This window comes from Empidonax traillii, unplaced genomic scaffold, assembly GCF_003031625.1.
Source record: "Empidonax traillii isolate 1590-97213 ecotype Southwest subspecies unplaced genomic scaffold, ASM303162v1 scaffold71:size1317347, whole genome shotgun sequence".
Taxonomy (NCBI): Eukaryota; Metazoa; Chordata; class Aves; order Passeriformes; family Tyrannidae; genus Empidonax; species Empidonax traillii.
Genome location: NW_020955264.1, coordinates 155,161 through 177,698, shown reverse-complemented (window position 1 = coordinate 177,698; position 22,538 = coordinate 155,161). Strand labels below are relative to the sequence as shown.

The following is a 22,538-nucleotide window of genomic DNA, read 5'->3' as shown; positions in this document are numbered from 1 at the left end:
CAGGTATGCTTCATAACCCTCCTGCATATTTCCTGCAGTCTAATCTAATTGCAAGTATACAAAAGCTCCTCTCCCATATTACTCTATATTGCAGAAAAGTAACTCTTCAAAGGATGCTAAATAGAGAGCATAATGTGCCCATGTCCTGTCCTGCCAGATTTCACCAAGTCCTGCACAACCTTTTAGCAGACAGGTTGTCCTATGCAAATAGTCAAGTGACAGTATGCAGGTGATTCAAAAAAATGAAATCTGTGTTTTAAAAATCTCAAGGCTTGGTTAAATTCTCATGGTAAAGGAGCAAAGAATACCACTACAAAGGTTTTCTGCAAGCCAAATTTTTTTACCAGAACTCCAAACTGAACCTAATAAATGGGTGGGGGGGTGGGGGGGTGGGAATCAGTCGTGATTTTGTCACTCAAATACTGCCTTTTGTAGCATGTCTGTTAAAGACATCTTAGTAGATACCATGTGTGAAAATGAGTATCAAGTTGATTTGAACTATGCCAGCCTGTACAATGCTAACTGAACTAACTTTTCCTTAGAAAGCACAATTAATTGCATGCAGCCAGGTGCAGTTACCAATGTAAGGAATGATAATTGCCTAAGCAGTATTTGTAAACTTCTTCAAACAAAATTCTCTTGACTAAAACAGATACCTTACTATCTCCTTGCTACAATTTCATGTGAACCTTGCAAATAATGTATTCAAATGCCCTATTTGAAACACTTACAAGGAAACAACATCCTAGGGTTTGGAGTATATTTTAAAAGCACACACATCATCCCATTATCACAATTATTTGCACTTCAGAATTATCAGTTTAATGGCCAGTATGAAAACTATGCCTGTCATGCATTAAAAGTAATAGGAAAGTATGTACCTCCAGAAAGTACTTCCATTAAAAGAAATGTCAATCCTCTAATACTGAACTTCACAGAAAACGCATCAAACCAGCCTCATACTTTCTTCAGCTTGGCATATTAACCCTGTTTTGCGTATCACGTATACATTATGCAACATCCTATTCCATTCTAAATATAGGTCTGCCAAATACTAGAATTGGCTAATTTATTGCAATTATCCTTGACTCTGACTGGAAATAAGTAGAAAATGAAGATTTTGTTTTCTTTCTACCACTCTTTTGTTTTGGTTTGGTTTGTTTGTTTGGTTTGGTTTTTTGTTTTCACCATTAAAAACATCTAAATAAAAATTTCACAGATGTGGAATCAGGATGAATCTGAAGTAGTCTTTAATTGAGTTTTCCTCAATGATCTACCAGTAGTAATATACTAGCTACTAATAATATCTAAGGTTGTGTAGATACAATTGCCTGAAAAACAGCAGTGATACTACCGAAATCACTGGGTTTACTCAATCAGTAAAGTGTGGGAAACTCTCATTCAGTCAGTACACTATCCAGAATCAAGGATTCAGAGAGCAATTTATGCCTCTGATGGCCATTTGAGGGGGAAGAATATCCGAAGTATACAGTCAGCAGTGTAAATAAATGGATAATTTGCTCAGGGATATCAAGAAAAACGAAAAGCATTCACAAAACCAGCGAGGTACAGCCTGCTCGTAAGATGAAACTTCCATTGCGAAGTCTGCACTATTCTGGCTCACTGTTTTTCTCTTCTTAGTGAGCATTAATCTTAAAAAGAAAATTAACTCATCATGACAGAATGACTCATTATTTTATTAGAGTTTTTTCTAAAATCTTTAAGGGTTTTGCTTACCTCTCACAGTTCAAATGTCTTTTTATATTTAAAGAAGTACCAGCAGAAATGTCTCTACACCAGCTCCTTATCTATTTTATTTATAAGGGAACTGAAACCCATTACACTAGCTAACAAGCTGATAAAGACAGTGATAACAGTAAAATGTAATTTGGTATTCTTTAAGTAGTAAAAATTAAGTGGCAATCATAAAATATATACCATGCTATTCAGTCACAGTACAGACATACTGAAAACTTGCATCAGTTTTTGTGTTTGGTGTTGTTTTTCAGCATTATATTGACTACTTACTGTCATTTCTGCATCTAAATACTAGTGCTGGATTTTAAATTGGCATAATCTCTATAAACACTCAATGCATTAACTTTCCTATCCCTTATTATTTACTACAGAGTTAAATGGGTTGATAAAAACTAAAATGCTTACTTCCTTGTTTTAATTTCAGTAGTACCAATATCAGGGGAAATAGCTTTCCTTCAGTTAGAGGTTTTGAACATTTCTGAGAGTCTTTAGTCTATTTCTTGTTATTTGATGGGATTCTGAGATTAAATATTCAAGGTGCAATGTGGATTTTTGTTGTAGTGGGATATTTTAAGAAGCTGGTGATTTTAGGCGGGGCCAATGTAAATCTAGGGCTAAAATGTAAATGCGCACATAAATTTTAAGGCGTATTTACATTTGACACTGTGAGCACATTGCCATTAAATAAATAAAAATAAATTCAAGACATGTTCCAAACTTTTAGAAGCACTCTTTGTCTATCTAATTCAGACTATATCTGTCTCACTCAAAACAGAAGATGTGTCCAGACACAAGTTTACATTACCACTGAAGAACTGAATTAAAGAGTTAACTGAATAGATTAATTATTTAATTATTTTGTTAATTAATTGAAGATTGAATTTAATGATAATAAAATTCTGAATTATCTAGAAACCTTAGAGACACATTGCATTTCTTGTGTAACTGGAATCACTTCCCTCTCCTGCAGGGGGAATATTTTGTAATGTGCATCACAAGATACTTTGCACAAGCACTTCTCTGCCTTTTCCCCTGATAGACTTCCATTGCTTATCAAAGAACTCACATGGCAAGACAGAGTACTAGCCTTGGAGTAAAAGCTCAGGGAGGCACTGCTGTCCCCTGTCTCCATTCACTGATCACCAAGGGAGAGCAGAGGGATCTTCAATCCCTAGTCCCTCCTCTCACGGACAGCTGGAAGGATACCCTCCAAGTCCTTTCCAGATTGCTAGCTATGAATTTGGTCTCTACAATTTAACAAGAAAAAATATGAGGACATTTCTTCCCTTTCATGAACTTTAGGTCTAACACTAGCCTCATTGAATTCATTAATTCATTAATTTCATAACAATGAAATTAAAAAAAAAAAAAAGTCTGCAATTTTCAAGTCTTTAGTAAAATACTCCACGTGCTAGATATAAAAATAAAGGAGATGAGTTAAGAATGGAAATTTTACCTGGCATGCCACATATTTGGCTAAGAAAATGGTGCAAATAAGACATCAAATCTATGTTTAAAAACTCCATGAACATTGTATTTCCAGGAAATTTTTCCCAAGATTTTGTGGGAAAATCCTTTTTCTGTGAACTCTAAAGAAAATTTTGTAGGCAATGAAATCAAGTAGGATACAATAATATATCTGAGACTTATCTGTTTCCTTAGGCACATTTTATCAAACTGTAATCTGAAGTTTAGGAAATTGCAAGGTTGCTTAATTGGAGTTACATGGGAAAATCTTTTTGATATTTGTCCTCTAAGAAAGAGTTCACCAAAATATTATTTTAAGCATTTTGTCAAATACTGTTTCAAGCCAGGGTGGAGTCAATAAATCAATTCAATAGGTATTTATTTTATATATGATTGCACTAATTTACAAAAAGTTTGAAGTTTCTGTTCTAGGAAGCCAAATTCTTCATACATGGAAAGTTAGAATAGAAACAGTTTGCAAATTATTGAAGATTTACAACAGATACAGTTTTAAAAATACACAGATGAATATGCTAAACACAATGGTTCAGCACCTTTTCTGAATTTAATTTTGGTTACAGCATAAATTGATTTTGAGCAAGCTCACACTTGGGACTAATAAAAATTTTTTTCTGAAGAATGGTTCTATAACTTTTGTGCTATTAGTCCAATTCATCTGTCCTCAAACAAACAAGAAACAATTCCAACAATGTTTTCACAGTCCCCAGATGACACTATCTGACTCTCTCTCTCTTTTTTTTTTTTTTTTTTTTTTTTTTTAATAGGAGGAGGCTTTTTTTAAAATGTCTGCTTATCTTTGCTCTTACCTAGAGAGTCATTTCTAAGTGACAGAACAAGCAAACTGACAGGAACGTAGCAGAAATAGAAAACCCTATGTGGACATCCAATCACATTATATTCCTGCCCATGCATTGAAGAAGAAACTCTGTAAAGTCAAACTTACAGAAAAGATATATGCTGGTAGACTGTAGAGATACTTTCCCTCCCACTACTAGGCAGTAATCATGCTCCTAAATCAGTATTTAGAGTATTCGAGTATACAAGTTGAATAGAAAATTTAAACAAGCAACCAAACTTCTAATCAACATGAAAGATCCAATCTCCCTTATATTTTCACAGGATCTAAAGCTCTAAGGAAAGTTTGGAAAAGATCTGGTATTGCTATGACATTACAGAAATTTTATATGATTTTAATCTTGTATCCAAATAAGCTAGTACAAAAATTCCCATTAACCATAACCTTACTGAAGTTGTTGAATAAAAATAAATTACAACAGCTATTCAAGAACAAAATGTACTTTACTTTCTTCAATAAAAATTCCTACCATAGCATTTACAAATTCATAGACTGAATTTTTCAGGTTTGGTTTTTCAGACGTTGACAAGCTGCAGAAATACATTATTAGGAGCACAGTAGTACTGATTCTCAAATGAAGGCCGTGCCTCAAATCAGGCTGAATATCCCATTCTGCAGATGCTATAAGGTCTGGAAGTTTCTTGATAACCAGAAGCTACCAAGTTTTTAGAGACTGCCTATTATGGAAAGTCTGGGCTGTCACAAATTTAACCATGTCAAAATTAAATCAACAGGTCTGTCCTAAAAAAGAATTTTGCCAAGAATTTTGTAAATTTTATCCTAAAGCTGTCAAAGTTCTGCAATTCAATAGCAGGTGTTGGATTCCGCTTTTCTGCATTGGATATCACAGACTAGGATTTAACGGGAAAGAACAAAGAACACAAATCTAGCTTCTTCCTGTAACGCCATTAGACTGGCAGAATCTACTAAATATGGAGGCTTCGTATCTCTTCCACGCTAAAGCAAAAACAGTGACATTCATCTCTGAAAAAACCCACCACCTTTATGAATATAAATAACCATTTATTAAGCAAACAATACATAGTGAAGCGAAGAAAGATATCAGAATTACGCTCATGAGGTTGCCTGCTATGGTACATAACTTTCAAAGTATCTTGGATTCCTGTAATATATTATCTATATGTTCCATTTTCTTGAAGTTATCTTCATAATCAAGATGCTACCACAAGTATCGTGGGCATTGGAACTATTTTTAATTTTCATTTAAAGAGCAATTAAAGAAAGACAATGGATACACAAGATAATAAAGTAAGTGATTAGCAGCATGCAAATGACACAGGCTTAATGATAATACCCTGTTCTATTCTCCAAAGGGCCTGTCGAGAGAAACCCTTCCTACATGTGGTTGTGCAGTTAATGTGCCTCAGCCTACAATTACAACATTGCTGACACCATTAACCACTGAAACAACATCACTTCATGAAATCCTTGTTGTCTCATTAAAATGCAAAGGGTCAGGTAATTTACCAGCATTGTGTGTCTACTTTTGTTGTGGGTAATTAGCAAGCATTACCCAGCATGGACTCCTACTGGGAAATACTTAAACTGTGAAATATTAAAAAGAAATTTTTTATGGGAATTTGGAAGATTTAGAATTATAACCTCGGCATACCTTTGTATTCAAGCAGCCATGAAACACAGACCTTTTATACATTTAATGTCACAAGATTTTATGATTGGTTATTTTAGAAAATTAACTTCAAATTTTAAAAATTTACTTTTGTATAATTTGATCTAGATATGCATCTCCTTATGCAATTAAGAACTTTTAAAAACTACACAGACAGAGAAGCAAAACAACTTACAGTATCTTAAAGACTTACATAGGGTTTCTTAAAAAATAATTTCAAAGTTAAAATATGGAGATTGGTGTAGTGCATTCTAATACTCATGTTCCCTTTCTTCTTGCTAATTGAAGCCTCATATCACCACTTAAAGGAACCTTGATAACATTCACTATTGGCTCATATCTTGTCAGGGAGCAGAATGGTCTCTTATTCTTTAAATGGAAGTTTTGAAACATAAAACACATTCCAATAAAAGTGAACAGAAAATTATGAATTCATTAAACTACTTTGGTATCTTGTGCTATATATAATATTTATATTCCAACTACTGTAAAATATGCTTTAATATCTTTAGGCAACTATAAGGACTTAAATATTTATAAAATGGCTAAAGATAAAGTATTGCTCTCTTATTCCTACATACAGATGATGTAAGGCATGCAATCAAAGACAATAACACTTTCAACCCATTTGTCATCTTAAAGGAGCCTTTCAACTTGAGATCCCTTGTGTGCAATCTACGTAAGAGTTGTTGCCTACATAGGCAACTCCAGAGGAGTTTGCTCCTTAAAAACTACCAAGAGTGCTATACTTCACATAAAACAGGGTTTTCTGAAAATGGAGACAAAACTATAAATTTGCAGGCAAAACAGCTCCAAGTGGGGCTTCAAAATACTGCTGTATTTATCTCTGGGACATCTGGGAACAGGAAGCATTTTGATTTAATATTTCATAACATAGAGACAATTGCTTCCTTGCCTGGTGTATAATTAATGCTCATAAAAAGAGTGGTTTTTTTTTTATTCCTCGGCATCAGAAGTGAACAAAATAGTACACCTTCATAATAGGGCGTTTGATTTCAAGATGTTGAATAGCAAATTGTAATCAAATAGAGTCACCATAAATTTATAATAGTTTTGGGATAGTTAAATATATTTATAGTTTAAATGTGAGATCACGTGTTTGGATGTAGTGTATTATCTACCTCCTTTGCCTAGTTTTAGTTTTTCTCTGGCTTAAGCAGAAGGTATCTTAAAGCAGAGAAGAAAGAAGCAATTATGAAATCTTGAAGGTATTTAGGCTAGGACCTTACAGCATTTCCCAAATACAGAGAATGTGTCAAAGTAATGTGTCTCTCCAGCTACTCCTCAACACATTTTCAGTTTAAAAGCAACACAATTGAAAAACTTAATTTCTTCATAGTTTTTCTCTCTTTCTAGGAAAACTTTGAGAGATGGGAAACTTTGTGTGTGTAATTCTGGCAGCCCACATTAGCGTCCAGCTAGAAGGAAAATACAAAAAAATGCAGAGGGTGCTGAGTGGACCTTTCCTGTCAAGGGTTTCATGTGAAGACTGCAAGGCTAGCAAGGTCCTAACACAGCTGATTTCTACAGCACAGGAAAAACATTAAGTGAACAGCCTCTCTCCCACCCAGTCTCTTTAGTTTATTTAAGCCCAAATCTTGCAAAGACCTGCACATAATCTAACTTTACACAGGTGGATAGTTTCACTGAAGTCAGAGAGATTTATTAGCCTGTATAACACTGAGCACATAAGTTTTGGAACAAGCAAAGCATCAGATTGTAAACTTGCCAGGGCAAAGGCCATATTTTATTCTTTTATATATCAGGACTATGACAACAAGCTCTTAGTTCCATCTAGAGCTCCACTGTGCTACCAGGAAGTAAATAACAGCTATCAGCTGATCCATCTCATTCAGCAGGATAAGAAATTATGTGCATGTTGCAAAAAGGTAATACTGAGTTATTTATCATAGTGACCTGATCTTCAAAAATTGGACTATTTTTTGTGAGTAAGTGGTGATATGGGACACGTTCTGGCCCTTATCTAAAATTTCAGTTATTAATTTCATTACTTGGGATGGTCAGCCTTTGCTTCGAAAAATACTAAATGCTAAACTACAACAACCAAACTACAACAAACATTTTAAAATGTAGTTAGTTAAACAATAATCAACCAACCAAATAAAACTTTTGGGTTTTTTTGATTATTATTTTTGTCATTTGCAACAACCAATGCTAACAAAAATAAAAGTAATGTTCAGAAATACACAGCATGCAAATGTCCTTAATTAGATGGAACTCCTATACTAAACTATCAATCCGGCAAACCAATAAACCTGATTTTAGTGCAAAATACCATTTTTGCAAATGTGACTGGTAGGATTGATATTGTCTAGGAGAAAATTTTTCAAAACATCTATGTGAATTAGGAAATTATTATCTATCTTTAACAAGCATTCTGCAGCATGAAACACATTGATATGCAAAGGCATTCAGAATCTAAATGTTCAGAAGAATAAAGCTGGTGTCACAGCTCAATTTGACACTTTAAAAAACTACCCCAAATTTTTCACTTTTTGCCAGCACTATTCATTTCTTTATTTTTAATATTACATCTGCATGTAGTATTCTACATTTACTCATAAGCTTTCTTAAGGAGGTTAAGCAACTCCTTAAACTGCAATTATTTAGTGCCAGCTAAATAGAGTTTGATTTTTGGTATTTGAAAGTTAAGGTTCTTTATTTCTACATTTTCATGCAATATAACAAATTAAACATAGGAAACAGTGCTGGAGTGGCCACAGAACACTGAATTCCATGACAGCCTAAAATTAACTGCCTCTATGATTAAAAAAAACACACTCTGAAATCTTCACTTTAAAACTTATGACTATAAAATAAGAAAAATAAGATTCAGCATTCAATAAACCCCTTTCCTTCAGGAATAAAACTATTGTTTTGAATTTATAACAAGCTTTCTCTAACAGCATTACAATACAGTTATCTCCAAAAATGGCACAAAACCTTTGCTAACAAAGCATTTCAGACAGTATTTATCCTTTCCCCTGTTTTAAGAATTTTATCTCATTTTCAATCCCAATAATACGATTGTTGTTCTTGCTTTTTGCTAACACTTCAGAGATAGAGCAATCAAGCATTATGGATTGGGAGAGGTGAAAAAGAATATACTACCTGCAAGCACAATGGAAAACAGATCTCAAATTAATTTTAATAAGAAATTTCTGGCAGCAGATTGTGAGACTATGACCATAAAAAACTGCAATGATAGAAGAATAATGAACATATTGTGAAATAAATCTAATGAAACTCTGTGGCTGTTTTTGTCCTTTTAATCAAATTTTGACAGCTCCAACAAGAGATGATGATGAATTAACAAGTGTTTTTTAAAGGAACTGGATCAAATGAAACTAAAGTTGTACAGGGTTATCTTAGCTTGTGCAATCTGTTACACTTGAAAGTCAGTGTGTAAAATTCTGAGTATATTTACTTGATTTTATAGGATTTCCCCCAGAAGAATCTTGCCATGATGTATGAGATGTATTACCCAGGCGTTCACCCAGTCTTTATGTTTTTCTCTTTATTCTTTCTAGTTGGAGGATCTATTATGAGAACTGTAAACGAAGGCCCTAAAAAGATCTCTCGTGTTGAAATAGTGTTCCTAGGGAAAATTCTCATAAGTTGAAGTCATTCAGAAAACAGCTGCAATTGTTACTTTGCTGAAATACGTCTACACTGCTGCACTGTGATCTGTCTTTGAGTGTCTATGGACAAAATGTTACTATACAGCATCCCCCCTCTGTACTTTAGACCTGCTTGGAGCTGTAAGATCTCTTTTTTTTATCGATTAGTAAGTGTTTTTTAATGAAATGTACTGCTTTTATTATATAGGACTCAAAATAAGATCTAAATCACTATCCAATAAAAGAAAATTATTGAGTTGGATATCTAAAGTTACTACCCAGAGGCTACTCTGGTACAGTATTTATAAATCTCTAAACAGTTAGGTATAATTGTCTTTCTGGGTTTGGGAAAGAAAGCCAAATAGCAGTTTTAGTTACAACTGAAGATAAATATTTTTTGTTGGGCCCTGTTCATCTGGTGGATAAAAAAAAGTAAAATGCCCACAATGTAAGACTCTTATTGAAAAAAACCAAGAAACCCAAAATACTAAATGGACTAGTCAATAGATGCTACCTGAGGAAGAAAGGATGGAAATGACAACAGAATGAAGGAAAGGGAAATTACCGGAGGTCTCCCAGTGTAACTGCCAAGGCAGAGCCCATCCCATACTCAGTACTCCGAGGTGCTTTGGAAAAATGTTCTGACAAGTGAGCAAAAATGCTTAACATGGATCCAGTATTCTCTGGTCTTCTCTCCAAAATCCTTCTTGATAAAATAACCTCAATTTCTACTTGAGGGAGCAGAATGAGAAACAGGAAGGACAATAAAAACAAATCTCCAGTTCTGGAGGGTGACCTTTTTCTCCACCAGAAACACATTTCTTTACAAATCTTTCTAGGAATATGGTCCATCAAGATCTGTAAGAGCACTTCAAGAAAAACACAGGGCTTCCTTGTTTATGAGTAATTCTGGGAAGAAGTGGGCCAATCTTTGATTTTACAGCATTTTGTATTTCAAAAGTTGAGATATCTTAATGAAAGTGATAGTCTGCTGCAGCTTCAGAGGGATACATTTTGGCCTTTCTGTCCTTGGAATCTAGGTCTCCCAAAGGCAACAAACTGCTCTGATGACTTCCAAAAGTTCATTTTGTTACAGAAGGAGGCATTATCAAGTCTTTATTTCTGTATGAGCTGTGTGTGTATTAAGTTAACTTGAACTAGTAATGAGAAAACCCTTTGTTGATATAAACCAGATTATTTCAAAGAAGTTTTTTCAGCAGTTAATTCATTGGGTATTGGCAGCCCTATTTTTACAGAACTTTCTCTATCAGGAAGGCTTGCTGTCATGTGTCCATCCTCCTGTTCCTTCTACAAGACCTTTCCTCTCAGACTGCATCTGGGTTCCATTTCAAAGATATGTCCTTGGTTGGAAAGGGTATGTTTGGATGGACACAGAGGGTTGGCTGGTGATGAATGCCTATGACTGGTAGTGTTAAAGTAGGTGATGAGCGTGAGGCTCTGGGAAAAGTGAATGAAATCCCCGAATTTGTGGATTCTTTTTCTGCTACCAACTTAGAGCAAAGGAGTTAGAGACAAAGCCCTGTACTTCAGCACTGGTGAATGATTATGGCTTATCTGATGGTTAAATAAATTTGCATCCTGCTTTTTATGGAACAATTCTTATACCGGTGTCATCTTTTGTCTCATGCTGGAGTGAAATAATCACAGATACAAACTGGGAATATCCTTGTGTATTCAATAACCTATCAATTAAATGACTATTTTTTTTTCTTTTTCAAAGGCATAAACATAAACTACATATCAAGTTTTCATATGAGATTCCACTGCTTAGTGACTACATAACTACACATATACAATACTATATGTTTTCTTAGAATAGCAAAGATAAAATTATACTGTGAAATCCCTCACCAAACATCTTGCTGTTTAGGCCATACATTTCTCAGAATACTCACATATTTTGTTTTGTTTCTTTTCTTTTCAAGACCCTGTAACAGGTCAACTGACATTCTGCCACACACTCAGATTTTCTAATGTCAGTGTTTCTGATGATCAGTAACAGGAGTAACATAAAAGAACAGTATAGAAGATTCAAAGGATAGTGTTGATGTCTTAATTCAAAATCGTACACTAAGATCTAGAAAAACTCAGACTGGCAATGCTTAAGATTTGTGCCAGCTAATGTGTTCAGGATAATTATGTCAAGCAATACACAAATGTAAAATGACAATTCCCTCTGTAAACAATGGTACTTAATTGCCAGTAAGAAGCTGTGAGTTTGTTCTAGAATGCTGCTTGTTGACTAACAAAAGTTGAATCACCTAGTTTATATAATTGTCATGATAGTTGTGTCCACCGTATGCTAACGATGCATTTCACAATGCATCACATATATGCATGTCACATTGCATATAATTTCCATAAAGTTTGTGCTATCTAATGATCTAACTGCTTCTGACAGTCTAATCATTGTATTCAAGGTCTTTCAAGAAAATTTACTGCACTGAAAGGAACACAATCAATTTAGGAGTTGTGGATATCATAAGCAAAGAATTTACTGGGAAGATAATTATTTTCTAAAGCCACTGGGCTTATAAGAACCCCTCCTTAGTCAGTGCTCTCAGCTAAAATAGACTGCTAGTTACCTGCCTTATGTTACGCCCTGTTTCCCCAGAAAAGCTACATAAAGAGTCACCTTTGTTTTTTAACACACAGACTGGTTCTTACCTGAAGAAAATTTCTTAGAATGTGCTAACCTGTTGTGCCTATGCTTCTCTGCATCAGCAACACTGAATAGGGCTAAAGGGATTTGGACCATGGCCAGTGTACACTTCTTGACCTATAGGGGCTATTGCTGTAGCAGCAACCTGGGTATTACGATTCATAAAACAATTCAGTCTGGAAGGGACATTGGAGGGGCTCTGGTCTGATTTCCTATTCAAAGCAAGGTCAACTACAAGGTCAGGTCAGCTTCTTTGAGGCTTTCTGCAGTCAGGTCTTGCATACCTCTAAGGATGGAGAGTAAAAAATGGCAGGTGTTCATGGGGTGCACAAGACCCATATTGTTAGGTTTTTCCATCCTCACTGAGGGATGGTCTAAGATCCTGTGTACTCCCAGAGGTAAAATGCAACAGTCAAGTGCTGGAAATGTCTCTAAGCTCTGAGCAAAGACAGAAGGAAATTCTCTTAGACTGCTCATGCTCAAGAGAAGATTCTATTTCTTGATTATTTAATTTCATGTGTGATAGGAGACTGTGAGAAGTTCCTCAAAGAACAGCCACTAGCCTGGCAGTGAAAGTAGAGATTTGGTTTTGAGAACAGAATTTCAAATTCCAGGTCTAAATCAGCAAAACAGGGAACCTCCATGACTGTCTTACACTTCTGCAGTGAGTTTTCTAATCATAACTGTACATTATCATACTGTGAGCAAGTCAGTCGCGCAAATTTATGAGGAAAAAACTCAACATATTTGGAGCTGTATTGCTTTCAGGTCACAGATTTAAAACTTTGAACACTCATGGGATTTAAAAAACCCAGTTCCTTTCTCTTCTTCTTAGATCTACTTTTTATCCAGAGAACTCTCCCATTTGACTTTGAAAAATTAAAACTTTCAGTTTCATGATGCAATTTAATTCCAGCATTAAATTCCACTGTTTTATTGCTGAGTCTAAGAAAGAATTTTCCAAGTTCAAGTTTCCATACTCAAGAAATTACACTGTTGCCTCTGATTTTTGGCTCATAATTCCTATTTCCTTATTAGAATGTAAAGAGGAAAACCTGAACTTAATCTTAGTTCTCACAGTCCTTGAGGGAAAACTATCTCTAGGTCAGGCTCACGGGCAAACTGCAGACCAAAGCACTACCCTTTCTACACCTACATTTATAGAAGAGCTAGATCCAGTGGGAATATTTACTGCAGCAGTTAATAGGTTTATCAAAGGTAGGACTTGAGCTGCATAAGCTGCAAGACCCTTCAGGGATGGGAAGATGATTGTTTTTACACTGATGGTCTTTGCCAGGGTGCTTATGACTGCTTTGCAGCTGCTTTGCACAGGCACAGATGGTGTAAAATAGCCTTTGGCTACCTATGAATCAGTCCCCTACTCTCAGAAAAGACTGAAGGATTTTGTTAAACGTCCTTAAATGGGATGAGTACATGTCAAACCATGGGAAGAAATCAGTTTTGAATTAATTCTAAGTGGATTCTTGAGCAAGAAGGCACCAGAGCGGTAAAGAAAATTTAAAACTCTTTGTTCTTTTTATTTTATTTTTTGTATTGTATTACTCAAACTTGTATTTTCTCTGTGGTTGCAATGTGTTTCACATAAAAAAGAAATCTCATTAGACAGAAACTTCAGGTATTCCAAAGTGGGTATAAGTTATCATTGGCTATGTAAGAGCAACTGCCCCTGTAAGAAAGCCACAGTGAGAAAGTGATGAATTCATGTATGTTCTAGGAAAATGTTAAAATGAGAAAAAACGCCAGTTTCATGTTCATTCATTTTTCCTCTAAAAAATGTGCTTTGTGATGTAGCAGAGATTCTGTGTGACTGTCCCTTTAAAAGCCATCATACCAATCAGCAGGTTTAACTGTCAAGCAAGCTGATGTAGGGCTCTTTGAATTACTGAGTGAGGGATATTCCTCCTGCCAGGTCCTGTCCCCTGTAGGCACTGCAGAGAAGTATTATAGGGCAGTCCTTACCTTGGGAATTAGCCTGCAAGACCCCAATGCTGTCATCAAACTGCATAGATTTGATGTTGAGTGACGCCAAGATGCATTCCTTGTCCTGCAGCGAAGCATCATCAATATTATTCTGATTGGCTGACAGGATAACGCACATGTCGCAGAGGTTGATGTTGACAGCCCTTAAATCAGCCCGACTTAATGGCGTACCCTTCGGCACAGAGAAAAAAAAAAAAAGGGGGGGTGCAGAAGAGGGAAAAAAAGAAAAACAAATTAAAGATTGAGAAGGAGCTTTGGGAAATTATTTAACAAGTATCTTTTTTATGCTCTGACATTAAGCTGGTCTAACTATGTGCCAGGGAATAGGAGATGTGTGCTAATCTAAAGGGTAGTTGGTGCTGATGGCAGCATTTTAGGTTCAGTCTCAATACTCAGTCAAGCTATTACTAACAAACAAGAAACAGGAATAATGCCAGCATTCTACATCTCATCGGTGACTTGAAATTGTCTTGATTTAAGTTGCTATCATGTGGCAACCTCTGGCTCTCTAAATATAAGAAGGGGGTTGTTTTAAATGTCTATTTATCTACTACCAAGTTCACAATGGTCTTGGGCAAGAGAACTGCAATTTAAACAGGAAAGCATTATGTGTCCTACACATTTGAAATGCAATCAGGATAAAGCTATTTTTTTCTACCTAAAGCAATACACAGATAAGGTTAATCCTTTTTGAAGCACACTTTTGGTGCTTCTGGAAGGAAAACACACTAATCTTCAAAGCTGTGTGATTAAACCCTTGGAAACGGAAACAAGACTTTATCCTAGTGGGCACAAGTCATAAAACGTTCCCTGTTCCACAATCCTCAGTCGGAGAATGTAGAGGTTGAAATGAAATGTTGTGGTAGTCCGTGTATTTTTTTTCATAGTTAACAAAACCGAGACATGGCACTTAACATGACACTTTTTGTTGAAAGATAGCACTTGCCTTTTACACCCAACAGTCTACAACTGTGGTTACAGAATATTAACTCTATGTCACAGGGGCTGCCAGGTCCAAGAAAAAAAGATTTTTTTTTTTTTTAATGGAAACTAGATTGTGCTCTGCTGCCTCACATGGTTTGGTACCCAAAGACCCTAATGATGAGGAGACATAACTGTCCCCTTGTCACACAGTGACTTTCAGAGAACCAAGTCAAGACCCTACTCTTCTATCTCCTGATCATTCATGGTGAACATCTCCTGAACTCCACTGAGAATATTCAATGCAAAAGTGAATTTAAAATGCATGCAGTGAAGAAGGAGCTCAATTTTTTTTCAGTGACTGCTATGTAGTCTCAGATACCAGCTTAATTATTCCATGTTACTTTCAATAATTTAAGGCATGCAACCTTGTGAAAAACAGTATATATCACACAGATATGATTTCATTATAAACTACTCAAAAGTTTGGATATGATTATTCCTGCCACCCTAATCCTGCCCTTTGTGTCTGAACTGTGCACCAAATGAAGCAGGATTACTGTGGGGAAAAATAATATGCAATCATGTAATTAATTAAAGGCTTAGTCCTAATGATTTTATGCAAAGGGACAGAATTAAGGCTGCCTGAGGATATTCAAAATTGGCATTTGCCTACTTTTTAAGAGTTTACTCAGCAGCTTAAAGGCCTCCTTTAATATAGACTTCAAATTAAATGTCCACTTTTTTTTTTCAAACCAGAACAATTTTTTTTTATATTCAGCTGTAACCACATCTCCATCAGATATCAGCAGCAAGTTTTATCTTGTGAACCAAAGCACAGAGAAGTAGGAAGTGAGTTTGAGTGACCTCCCTTTAACACGATTCCTACAAGTATAATCTCAGAAATTTTAGTAGATTATTTAATTAGTATAATTAGATCAGAATTATGCTGCTCTTTTTCACATCATATCATTTTATTTTGAACCAGATAGGCTGGGGAAAAAAAAATTGGAAAAAGCAGTAATGAAGTCTGGGTGGTCTTCAGCACCTTTGATTACTGTGTCAGATACTATTCCTTTACAAAAATCTGTATTTTTAAAGATGCATTGACTAACTATTTTAGCTGTTTAAGTCAAAATTAGTCTGAAACTACTCTACATCTGAGTGTAAACTGGGGAAAATAGAATTGGTGTATGCTTCCTCTTCAGAAGTCAGAATCGAAGCTTTACAAAAATGCATTATAATAATGGATACACATTATGTGTTGGAAGTAGTATCTGGATTATATTCTGCTGTGTAGTTCTGCCGACGTCCACAACAGTACCAACTGTTCAACAGTATTCTGATTCCATAGTCTTTAGCCTTCACAGTGACTGGAATTAAAAGGAATTGGCAGAAGGAGGAGGATATTAAGTGACCAAATCTGATATTGACACTCTTTTTGTGACAGCAGAGAATCTTCTGACACCATCTGTTGGATCAGGTTACAGAAAAAAGCCAAGGGCTAACACTAAAACTGGATTTACAGTAACAAAGACCTGCAGTCTGAATTAATCAAAAAGTGAAGACGGTCCTTTCATTCTGTAGCTATTTTTCCAATTATTCAGTTAAGGTTACATCAATCATTGATTTATTTATTTTTACTGCTGAAACAAAATTATTAAGAACTAGTAAACTCACAATTTTTCATTCTGAAAAAAACATCTAAACCAACTTTACTATGCAACATACAGAGGATTCTTTTTCATACTTATACCATGAGCTGGTTTCCCTCTTGCCTATCATTTATAGATATGGCCACCTAAGATCACTACTTTGGAGGGCTTCCTTTATTAGTCCTGGAGCTCTTGATTCTACATTTTGGGTATGTGAGCGAATGATAATGATATATAGGAGAAAAAGGACTTTGGAATTGTGGTTTTAGTGGTTGCACCTACTAAAATCAATAGGAGCTTTTCATTGATCTAAAAAGGATCAGGGTTTTCCCTGATGATACACTTCCACACATGAGTACAGCAGAACTCTGAACTGAAATGCCATGGCACTGTTCCTTATAAAGCAGACCAGTCCACCAAAGTTTTTAAGAATACAGATAGATATTACGTAGATAAACTATAATTTTTTTCAAAGGTTTTGTGGGTAAAAATACATAAATAATGTCATCAATAACTACTGTCATTCTGTCAAAGAAATCACAACATCAGAACTAGCTACATGCCGTGCACTACAGTCAATGTTCAATACATAACACAGCCAATACATCTGATAGCAGCTGAAATTCATCCGATGAGGATGACAAGGAACCAAACACTGCGGCAAATATCTTCTAATAAGGTCTCACAGGGCTCTGTTTTCATAGACACAGTAAAGGCAAAAATCTAAGTCCTCGGGCCTATAAGTAGACAAAAGTAAAAAAGCCTAAGATCAAAGTCAATACGAATCTGTCCAGCTGGTGTCCTAAATAACAAAGTATCAATAATATGGCTTTTGAACTTACAGGCAAGATTGAAACCTTGGGGAAGTTATGCAGTGTCTCCCATTCCCTTCTCAGGTATTCAAGTGAACCCACAAACACAATGTGCTTGAGTTCATGGTAGTGAAAGTTGCTGGCTCGTAATGGCATCACTAAATTTCTTAATCCAATCAAAGCAGATTTAACATCCCCAAATATGCAAACGACTACATGCCCACTTAAAACTGTCATCGCTGCTTCACTTCGAGTCTAAAAAAAAAACAAACAAAACAAAACAAAAGACAAGGGAAAAATGAAACAAAGGGAATCTTAAATCATTGAGTTTAAAACCAGGAAAAACACAACTGTCAATATTGTTCATGCACAAAGAAGCAGTTTGATAACAGCTGTTCATTTTACCCTTATTTATCTTTCATTAAATGTGTTCAGAAGAAGAAAATTTCTTTCTTGTTTGCAAATCCTTTGGTGTTTGGTAAGACATTGTATCGGACCAAATTCCAGTCCTGTCTAAGATTCTACACATGTGGATGGTGGCTCTGGCTATAACCAAAGCACTAAGGGTTTAGACAGACTTTAACCTACTGCATATTTAACCAGTAGAATTATAGAAAAGAGATGCAAACCCATGCCCTAGCTGATGAATGACTAGTTGAGTTTTTTCAGTACCAATTTGAAAAGGAAAATGTGAGAGCCCAATGGTCATAGTAGCACTTCATGGTATTACCCAGATATTGTGAATTGAGGACCACAGCCTCCTACAGACAAAGTTCTTATTTTAGGACAAGCTGCTGTTACTCTGAGAAGCAATCAAAGAATGCTCTACACTGCTCCCTTTTACTATGGATGCTCACTATACTCCACAGAGCTTCTCTCAGTAAGAAAAAATTAGTGCAAGTTTGTTACTAATGTTAAATTTTCAGGCCAATGGGATTTCCTGAGTTGTTGAACAGATAGAAGCAAAAAGGTCTGATGGAGAATATTTAAAAGATTTCCAGAATTATCTTCTTGTCTCAATGATAAAAATAAATTTCTGCACTAGTTTCATCATTTGTTAGGTCAGTTGAGCATGCAACTCAAACATCAAGATGATTAAATAAAGTCATGAAAAAAAAATGACCTTAAGTTCTGAAGCCAATCTTAGCATTGTCATACTCCATCAAATAGCTGGAGATCCACTAATACCATATTGCCAAGAAGTTGTACACTCAGTACCATTAGATATAAAAGCCAGTGGTGAATTGTAAAATTATCCTCTTATTTATCCATAGTATATGTCATTTTTCTAAAGTATGGAAGCATGGTGATTTGCAATACAGAATGGAATATGCAGCAGATATGCTCACTGTGCAGGAAGAATGGGAACTCTGATTAGAAGTTTTCTCATCAGTTAAAAAATGCATGAGCTTTTAATTTCTCCAGGGCAATTACACTGACTTTCATATAGCTTGACCACAACAGTTGTCTTAGCCCTTCAAACAGAAGACATGAATGAATACTCAAGTGAAACATGTAAGTTGCCCCATGCCAAAGGGTCTGGAATACCCAGACTTTACAAGAGAGAGACCAAGTCTTGAAAACAATTATGCAAAAAATGTCAGTCTGTTGTCACTGATCCGTACGTACATTTGACTGTATAGCAAAAAATCCTCCATACTACCAGTTACTGATGGCACGTCAGAGGGTCAAAACAGACCTTGGGCTGAAAAATGATTTTCTGATTGAGGCATCATCAAGTATCAATTAGGAGACAACCTGGGAAATCCCATCATCTTCAAATTATGCACTAATTTGTACTTGTGTGGTCTCTAAGGACAGCATTAAATTTGCATGGATATGAATGTAGACATAAATTGTGGACTGTGATTTTGAAAAGGTGTAGGGAAGCATTTTGCTGGCAGTGTCTTTATTGGTGACGATGCATGAAGCAGAAAGAACTTGGACAGACTTGCACAATCAGGCTGGTAGTAGAAAAAATTAACATGGTATAACCAAGAGATGATGAATGATGCACTCCTCAGCACCATTTTAGGAGGACTGCTTTTCTAAGTGGGACAACATGCAAAGTTTGTCAGCTAAAATGTGCTAATAGCATGGAAGCAGATTTCTATTTCTGTCTATTACAAAGTATTGTACAGCAGGGCTGCCCCCGCTTGCCTGTTGATTATATACAAATGCATACTATTTAAAGTTGTTCAGCCAAACTCCATCTCAGAGCTCCATCTGTAGAATTTGGAATTTACTTGCTTGACGGTTTACACACCAATATTGTAATTCCAGGCAATGTCACAGTTATTACAGAAACCCCTGAAGAGAACTAGAGACAAGCTTTTAACCCCCGATAGAATAACTGAGGCTGTCACCATCATTGGCTACACCGTGCCACAGTGCAGGAAAATCTAACAGAGCAGGCTTGGGAAAAGCTTTATGAAGTGCGACAAAGTGAAGATCCACCAGGGACTTCATTTCAAATATAATCAGTTTTGTGTATGAGATCTAGAGTTAGTTGCTTGCTACTCTTAGGTATGAGTATATGAACACAAATGGCACAGACTTTCAAAATAGACTGTGACAGGCCTTCTAATTACTTTTAATGACTTGATGGTTTTCCCATTTTAAAAAATGAAACAAACATAGAATAGGCTCGCTTTAACATGCTAGAAAGTCAGAGTAGTGGCACTACTTGCTCTCGCCTATTTGGGCATCTTGAAACACTGGAAATTGAGACAGAAGTTCTAAGAGAGCCAAATTAATAAATAATCAACTATAATAATTAGTAAAACATCAATAAATAAGAGACAATGCAAAGCAACACTTGCCTGTATTAGAATCAATACTACCTTGTGTAAAAAGATAAATGGGGTACATAAACATTTAAATATTTCCAATCTTAATTCTCTAAAGATTTAAACCAGATATACAAATTTCAGCTTATGAAAAAGGAATTTTCTGTTTTGGACAAATTTTTATTGTTGCACTTGGCATAAAGATTTATGTAATCATAAAGCTTTAACCAAAATGCTAGCTTTGGTTTCATTACGCTGTGTTTCTGATTTCACTATGCTGGATTTCCTAATAGTAGAGACTAATTTATTAATCCATAGTACATCAGCTCTGTGGTTCACCTAACCTCTTTTGAAACACAACTTATCATCAATACCTACCAAAATAACCTTTTCAATGTCCTTGGCTGGACACCAATGAAACATTCCTGTAGAGTCATATTTTTTCACGTTGGCATCCATATTGTCAATCTGCTCGTTGCCAGGAATTAACAAGGGGTCATGCCTGGGGAAAAACAAGTTGAGGACAACATAAATGGAAAATATTATGAATTATGGATGGAAAAATATCCCAAGAGCTGTGTATGAAGACGAATAAAACTAAAAAAATGCACTTTAATATGCTTTCAATGAGGACATTTTTAAACAAAAACTGAATAGAAAAGTCAGTTTTTAAATTTTGGGTGCAGTTTCAAAGGATTTCTATACTCTTCCTATACAAATAAGCATTTAATTTTAAATAGGGTTTTCTGACACCATCATGATCCATAAAAGTTCTTCTTTTTCTTTCCAGGCCCACCCCTCTGAAATAAATATCAGAGCTGCTATAGGCATCTGCAATGAAGTGGAAGGGATAGGAACAGAGCCCCATGCTGACTGACTGGCATAAGTATGGAAAGCCAATTACTTGCTTTTACCACATACAACTTCTGACGTGATGCTCTTCACAGTAAAAGCTTTAACAGGCTGCACTTTAAATATTTTAGCAATTTGCCCAATCATATTTTGCTTTCCCAAACTGAAGCCCTTTAAAGATTCAACAGTATGTCATTTTAGAGCAGACTGACTAACAAATGCCCACATCTGGAATACATGATTTTAATACCAAACAACAATGTCCATTTGCTCTGACAACTCTACCTGTGATAACCTTCTAAGTGTTTTTGCAGTAAGATTTTAAAGCACACAGCTTCTCAAAGGAGAAGCAAATGAAAGACATTTTTATAAACTTGCTTTCCAGCTATACAGCTACATCTAAGCACAGATACATACAGTTCTTTAATTTATATGCTAAAATCAAACATTAAGCTAAGTACTAAGTGACTCCAACACTCTCAGATGCTAATGAAGACCCCTAAGTGACTGCATTATACAATAGCATTAGGAGAATTGTGTTCACAAGGCACAGGGTAAACTGACCCTCAAATCTTAAAATTAATGAGGGAATCGAGTTTTGTCTGGAAAGCCACAGTCTTTACCCTGTTTTTTTGTCATGAATGCTTGAAATATGCTGATACAGAATTGTAACATTTCAAGGAAGAAAACGTCTGCAATGTAGGAATATGCTAAGTGCTCTGAGACAGGTATCCAAATTTTCAAGAAGTTTGCCTTTTGAAGCCTGTTAAAGAAATGTCCACACTGTCTGAGCTCTTAAAACTGCAAAGTTTCCTGCTTTTAAAGCATTAGAGCCAGCATACTGTGGCAAGAACCTCACTTCTGTATCATCTACTAAAACAGACTGTGAACACAGTGTGTGATATCGGTTAATTTACCCTGAATATAGTATGGTAAATTACCACACAACCAACAGTTATATTTGCAGGCCTGAGAAAGGTATAATCTTGAATTTAATCAATGTGATTATTTAGTGTAATTTTATAATCACTGATAACAGACCCATTGAAATCACTGGAAAATTCTCACACATTTCATTCAAACAGGATCAACTCCAAAGAAAGTTCCTCAAAAAAAGCTGAGAAACTATTAATACAATTTTCCACTTAAACAAGAATCTTTTGATGCTTTAAAACAATCAATGCACTACATGGCAAAGGTATAAATCAGACTCATCTAGAAAAAAGAAACACTATGTTTTCAGAGTTGAAACTGGCAGTTGAGAAGCCTCTAGGGGATTACCTGGAGTCTCTGACCCTACTCCAGGTTTAATAATGACAAGCCTTGCCTAAGTATGCTATCTCTTTTGTAAGAAGCAGAGATGAAAAAGCTGTACCAAAGGGGTCTATTGTGAGGGTTTGGTTGAATTTT

The 22,538-nt window shown here is 35.6% G+C and overlaps 1 protein-coding gene across 1 annotated transcript in view; it reads right to left on the bottom strand.

The window, feature by feature from the left end:
- The window catches only part of LOC114055902 (calcium-activated potassium channel subunit alpha-1-like), a gene marked incomplete at its 5' end in the record, with an annotated part of 191,679 nt that overhangs the window by 32,657 nt on the left and 136,484 nt on the right, over positions 1 to 22,538 (bottom strand). The window contains 3 exons of the mRNA XM_027880516.1: positions 14,079 to 14,271; positions 17,518 to 17,742; positions 20,655 to 20,778. Coding sequence (XP_027736317.1) covers positions 14,079 to 14,271; positions 17,518 to 17,742; positions 20,655 to 20,778 — 542 coding nt within the window. The remainder of the gene's footprint in view (positions 1 to 14,078; positions 14,272 to 17,517; positions 17,743 to 20,654; positions 20,779 to 22,538) is intronic.